Source organism: Hetaerina americana, unplaced genomic scaffold (genome assembly GCF_022747635.1).
Source record: "Hetaerina americana unplaced genomic scaffold, ioHetAmer1.1.p SCAF_5, whole genome shotgun sequence".
NCBI classification, from domain to species: domain Eukaryota; kingdom Metazoa; phylum Arthropoda; class Insecta; order Odonata; family Calopterygidae; genus Hetaerina; species Hetaerina americana.
The window spans coordinates 385293-391726 of NW_027287095.1; the positions used below are offsets into that span (position 1 = coordinate 385293).

The 6434-nt window shown below is 40.5% G+C and overlaps 1 protein-coding gene across 1 annotated transcript; it reads right to left on the minus strand.

Annotated features, from left to right (window-relative positions):
* Positions 1 to 1616: 1616 nt before the first annotated feature.
* On the minus strand, positions 1617 to 4736 carry LOC139694427 (tubulin beta-1 chain). The gene is made up of 2 exons (XM_071592967.1): positions 4584 to 4736; positions 1617 to 3221 (listed from the first exon to the last, which is right to left on the minus strand). Exons 1-2 carry the CDS (start codon positions 4638 to 4640, stop codon positions 1935 to 1937), a joined length of 1344 nt encoding a protein of 447 aa, XP_071449068.1. The 5' UTR covers positions 4641 to 4736; the 3' UTR covers positions 1617 to 1934.
* Positions 4737 to 6434: the final 1698 nt, after the last annotated feature.

Genomic DNA, 6434 nt, shown 5'->3' on the forward strand with positions numbered 1-6434 from the left:
GTAGCATAACTAATGACCAAGTCGGGCTTTAAATTACCATCCAAGATTGATCATCAGAATACAGAGGGGAGGTAGGAGGAGGCAAGTGAATAGCTAGAGGGAATGAAAGAATTAAGGGGTGTTAAATATCCAATTCGTGGATATTTAAGACTTCCCTTAAGCTTAAACTTGCTAGTCACCCTCTTAAATGTAGAGGTATGACACCTATAAGCTATGTCATGTTGCGGGAGTATTATAACTCCATTTGCAGAAACAATTTCACAGCTTAGCTTGATAAAATGCTACAGCATATGTGCAAGTCCGATTCTTAAAATGTCAACAGCAGGTACCAACACAAACTTACTAGGCTGAGTGGACAATGAAATCACTTTCCATAATTTAAGACTTCCATGAAAAGGGACTAATGGGAGTTCATGCTTCACAAATAGATTCAGCTGCATTTGCAAAAAATTGCAGAAAAAGCCATAAGTAGCCCCACAATTAATAACTGGTTTAATGGCAAATTATTAGATTACAGTAACTTGAACGACGAAAAAGTAACTCTTGACAAAAAGATTTCTATGGATTTGAGCGCATACGAAGGAAGAATTAATCCATATTTAATAATTAATCAAAAACATAAATTGCCTTTCACGAGTAGATACCAAGAACTGTCTTCTTTAGCCAGGGAATTCAGATAAATATTACCTGAAATACTATTTAACCTTGATTACATATCAAATTATCTCAACTACCCAATTTTGTGTATCCAGAATCCATCATTCAAGTTCCAAGCCTCACACACCCTTAATTTCCAGTGACATGTGTTACATTAAAAGTGAATTAACAAGAGAACTATAATACTATTCCACACAAAGCAGTATCCCTGAAACTTTGACAATAATATTCATTTCTTTGTACTCAACCCACAAAACCAAATTGAGGATATAAGTACACACTGCAGAAAAATATCACATAACACCCACTTCTAATTGCAGGAACTTACAAGTAATTAATTTGCTTGGCCTGCTTGCACTAATTCTAGAGGTTCATGATCAATAGAATGTTAGCTGCCAATAGTTCTTATCACTGAACTCGGATCGATCCTCAATTGTTTCAGAATAACTCCAACCCTGCAATCAGGTTTTTCATCTAATTCATCTTTAGAGCAAGTAAATTCGACTTTTTCAGGCAGGAAGTTTAACAATTTATCACTCTACTACTCCAGTCCTACTGGATAGAGAGCCCTAAGGACATGGGCATCAGAATCAAATTCACTGCTATCGGGTAGATAAAATTTCAACTATTCAGGGGACAACCTTTTAAGGCAACTAATTTACATCAAAATTAAGTTGCACCAAGGAACCCAAATGAAATTTCATTAAAAACTAATGCCTATAGATTCCAAACCAGTCAGCCATTATAACCAGTTCCATTACTAAAGACCTTGCTTTGCTCAAAACTTCTAATGCTGCCATTGTCATTCATATTAAACATCCATGTAATAAAACATCCAGTAACCAACTCCCTATTCACTGGTAAGGCATCTACCTTAGCCCACATACCTGATTATCAGGATCATGTTACTGCACTGAGCTCAAACCTGAAAATGGAACTGATGCAATAAAAAAATGAAGTAAATTTTAAATTTTTTATTTCTACAAATGGTTAGATGGCTCAAGCATCAAGGAAATTTTGAGTGATAAATCAAATTTTCTCAGTCTTTGGGTTCACGCCTGGGAATGTTGCAAAAAATATACATAGAAAAATAAAAATAGTTAACCGCCAACGGCTCCACAGGATGAACACTTATGAAACAAAATTTTTTCCACTCATAGAAAAAAATGATTCACTTATAGAAAATGTACGCAAGTAAATTTCACAAGATTGAATAGGAAGAAGTTATCAGATCAGTTCAAAACAGAAGGAATGTAAGTTGCTGAAGGTGGCCAAATTTAGTTCTCGTCAACTTCTGCCTCGGGCTCCTCGTCGAATTCAGCATCTTCGTCAGCTGTTGCCTCCTGGTATTGCTGGTATTCGGAAACGAGATCGTTCATGTTGGACTCAGCCTCGGTGAATTCCATCTCATCCATACCCTCGCCAGTGTACCAGTGGAGGAAAGCCTTTCGCCTGAACATGGCAGTGAACTGCTCGGATATGCGCTTGAACAACTCCTGGATGGCAGTGGAATTTCCAATAAAAGTAGCAGACATTTTGAGACCACGGGGAGGAATGTCGCAGACGGCGGTCTTCACGTTGTTGGGGATCCATTCGACGAAGTAGCTGCTGTTCTTGTTCTGGATGTTGAGCATCTGCTCGTCGACCTCCTTCATGGACATGCGTCCTCTGAAGACGGCGGCGACGGTGAGGTAACGTCCGTGTCGTGGGTCGCACGCGGCCATCATGTTCTTGGCGTCGAACATTTGCTGCGTGAGTTCGGGAACGGTAAGGGCGCGGTACTGTTGCGAGCCACGGGAGGTAAGAGGTGCGAATCCGGGCATGAAGAAGTGGAGACGAGGGAAGGGTACCATGTTGACAGCCAACTTACGGAGATCGGCATTCAGCTGACCCGGGAACCTGAGGCAAGTTGTGACACCGGACATTGTGAGGGAGACGAGATGGTTGAGATCGCCATATGTGGGAGTGGTAAGCTTCAGCGTCCTGAAGCAGATGTCGTAGAGGGCCTCGTTGTCAATGCAGTAGGTTTCATCGGTGTTCTCTACGAGCTGGTGAACAGAAAGTGTAGCGTTGTAGGGTTCGACGACAGTGTCTGATACTTTGGGTGAGGGAACGACTGAGTAGGTGTTCATTATTCTGTCGGGGTATTCCTCCCTAATTTTTGAAATAAGAAGTGTACCCATGCCGGACCCAGTACCACCACCCAGAGAATGGGTAAGCTGGAAACCTTGAAGGCAATCGCAGCTTTCCGCTTCCTTGCGAACTACATCTAAGACTGAGTCTACCAATTCTGCACCCTCCGTGTAGTGCCCTTTCGCCCAGTTGTTTCCAGCACCGCTCTGCCCGAATACAAAATTATCTGGTCTGAAGATCTGTCCGAAAGGTCCTGAGCGTACTGAGTCCATTGTTCCAGGCTCCAAGTCGACAAGGATGGCACGTGGAACATACTTGCCGCCGGAGGCCTCATTGTAGTAAACGTTGATGCGTTCCAACTGAAGATCTGAATCCCCATGGTATGCACCAGTTGGGTCAATGCCGTGCTCGTCGGAGATTATTTCCCAGAACTGTAAATAGAGAAAGAACGACGTATGAAGAATTTGCGTCTAATTCTACGTCACCATAATGATTCACATCCTCAAAAATGCTGTTACTAAGAACTTTCACAGTGTTTACGGGGTATGCAACCATATTTCCCGATTCTGGTATCTATCTACAAAAAGTAGGCAATAGATCAAGGAATAATGGACGGGTGCCACTTTCGACAGTAGGTGTGTCGCCTCCGACAGGAAACTTAAATATATAAACCTGCATTTCGTAGAAAATTTTAGGTTTATCTAAAATAATTACTGCGCCTCAAAGCCCAATGCACGTTAACTTTTATTCATCGCGGAAGGCATATGAAATCTGAATGAAAATTAATAAATAATCTCATTCGCCCAGTTTCTATCATAAGACAGTAAGCAATTTCAATACGGTACCAACATTTTGCACCCTTAAACACAATGCACAAGCATGGGAACTGCGGCGAAGAATTAACAGCTCGCAACTTGGGATCCGCAAAAATAACTAACCTTCACTGAAACTAAATACATGGAAATATCGAGAGACCACTATGAATGAAGTGTCCGCCAAATACCTAGAAATTCTTTATTAATTACCCCGGTGAAAATTCGAAACATTATTTCCTGCAATAGCAAAAATTAAAGCATCTAACCGCGAGTACACGGACACAATAATAACTTAAGTAAATGTTAAGGTAAGTAAAACGTCCAACGCTCGAGTATTATACACAGAGCACTGTTTCTTAACTTAAATTCGAGTTTTTCGCTTAACTTAAATTCGCCGGGTAAACTACGATTACTTTATCAAGCCGGTGCTAGCAGTTTAAAAAAAAAAGGACTTCTACAGATCATGCCGATTAACCGTAATATCGTTTTCATCATGCCGCCTAAATCAAATTGTAAAACCCGATAATTCAAATGTAAGCGTATACATTACTTATAGCGGCCCCAGGGTGAAAATTTTCCGTACCGCGATCATTTTTCCCTTCACGTACACATTTGAGCAATGCACAAAAATTTTTAACGGGCGGAGTTTAGAAGTAACAGCAAAAAGGTGACCAGGAAATGGGCGGCAAAAGAGGCCGCCATTTTGAGTACGGAGATTAACCGGCAAGTGGTGAACCAGACTTCATTTTCCGCTTAATTCCAACTACCCTCCACACCTCGAAGGAAAACTTAAAACATTAGCATTGATTCTTTCACTGCACGTACACCACTTAAGCAGAAATTAAAAATATTCTACTCATTCACTATTTTGGCGCAATTTTCACTATTCCTGCGAGGTAACCGATGGTTCACTCGGTTGCGGAGTATATTCACAATTACTTATACATTTCCTGAGAAGAGATTCACTTTTGGTCTTACCTTTGCGCCAATCTGGTTACCGCATTGACCAGCCTGGATATGGACGATTTCACGCATCTTGCAGAGGATATAAATTCACAAGGGTAAAAGTAAGAACCAACTCGCTCACCGCTCCCAAACGAAGTGAACGAATGCAAGCGAAGCTCTGGCAGAAACGGGCGAATGTAACGTATTTTTGAAGCAGGTGGTGAAGCTCTCCCATTGGCTGATTCCTGGTTCCTCCACCCCATTCCGCCCACCCACGACAATACCCCCACGACCCCATACCCCCTACATAGGGAACTATTTTTTGTGCGACATCATAATGTGTAATAGGAGAAAAGAATTTCAAAACATATTAAAATAAAAAATATATTTTATCATAAAAAATAGCCTAAGTTGAGAAATAGTAAAAAAAGAGCGATATTCTAATCATAGTTCAAGCATCCATTGGCGGAGGGATACACTGTGAAAGCCTGGAACAGCAAGGACGGGGAATACGCCTTGTGACGGTTACGAAAAAAGGGGTGGGGATGGGGCGTCGAAAGAAGTTTTCATGGTTCTATGTGGGACGATGCAAGGCTCTCCAAGTCCATTCGGAGACATGAGTGAGCTGCTCAAACGAATAAGGAGTTTCAGGAAAAATATCGTGGGTTGCTGCAGCCTCTTTGTGTGGGTGTAAAACCTGTTGTACCCTCCAAAGAATAAAAAAATGCATGCACGATTCAGTCACGTTATGATAGACTTAAATGGCTAAAGCAGAGTAAGGATTTTTTTGCACGCATAATTTAAAGTAATGTCTTTAAAGATGTAAATTGCAACCTCCAGGTTATTTAATCACATGGTAGCGTATCTGCTTGCGTTGGTCGCATATTTGAAGCCTTCCGATTGTTCGTTTGTCTTTGATAAATAGCTTATAAAGAACGCTAAGTATTATTTTTAACTATAAATCTTCCGTGCGAAGTGATGATATTAACCTTGTCACTACAATACCATTACGAATCAGCCATTACATTACATTTCTTAGCAAATTATGAGTGGGATATCGCTCTTTTTTTAACCATACCTCGGCTTTGGCTATTTTTGATAACAATACAATTTTCACTTCATATATTTCGCCAAAATATTCCTGTTTATTATAATAAGATTAAGTGTTAGGAATTGACAGCTAAAGTTTCCCGCCTAAAACGTTAACGTAAATTCAAATCTTCTAGACCCAGCCGTTAATCTTCAACTGTGTAGAGGGAGGGGGAACGGAAGAGATAGAGGGGTGTACAGGAAGAGGCCATGAGGCCCGACAGGGTAGGTTGTTGCCGCTCCGAAAAAATTCGTTGGGTTTCTAACTCTCGTTTCTCGCCCCAAACCTTCGGCATTTCTTTGAACGTATTGTCGGGAGCGAGCTGTCCTATCGATTCAAATATTTATTGTCTCTTTCATTTACTGGCAAAATTTAACAAATAATTGAGAAGTAATTCTGGGGAGAAATATTACTAAATCGTAAGGCTAACTCCCTACAGATCGAGATTGGTATTGCTTATTTCATTTGAGGGCTAATTTTACTTTTCTAATATTGACCAGCACCCATTGAACATGATACAGGTACTTAAATACAATTTATTCTTCTTTTATAAATACGTCTAATCCTTTCCCAGCATTGTTGAATGAAATTGTGGCGGCTCCACAATCGTTATCATATTAAACATTTTTTGAAGTTACAGTCCCTTCACAAAATACAAGAGGAAGAAGGTAGGAGACAGTGCTGAGTCCACGATGCAGAAGGAATTAAATCATGAACACAAGCTTTTGGGCCAACCAAAAGTTCATTGTAAATAAGTAAAGAAGAGAAACTTAAGACTCTCATAAGCGTCGAAA

What these genes read in the sequence shown, in the direction of transcription:
- LOC139694427 (XM_071592967.1), bottom strand. Translation starts at nt 4,640, where the DNA reads ATGCGTGAAATCGTCCATATCCAGGCTGGTCAATGCGGTAACCAGATT. An exon ending in GTAACCAGATTGGCGCAAAG is followed by an intron (nt 3,222 to 4,583) that starts GTAAGACCAAAA and finishes CTCTATTTACAG; the next exon opens with TTCTGGGAAATAATCTCCGA.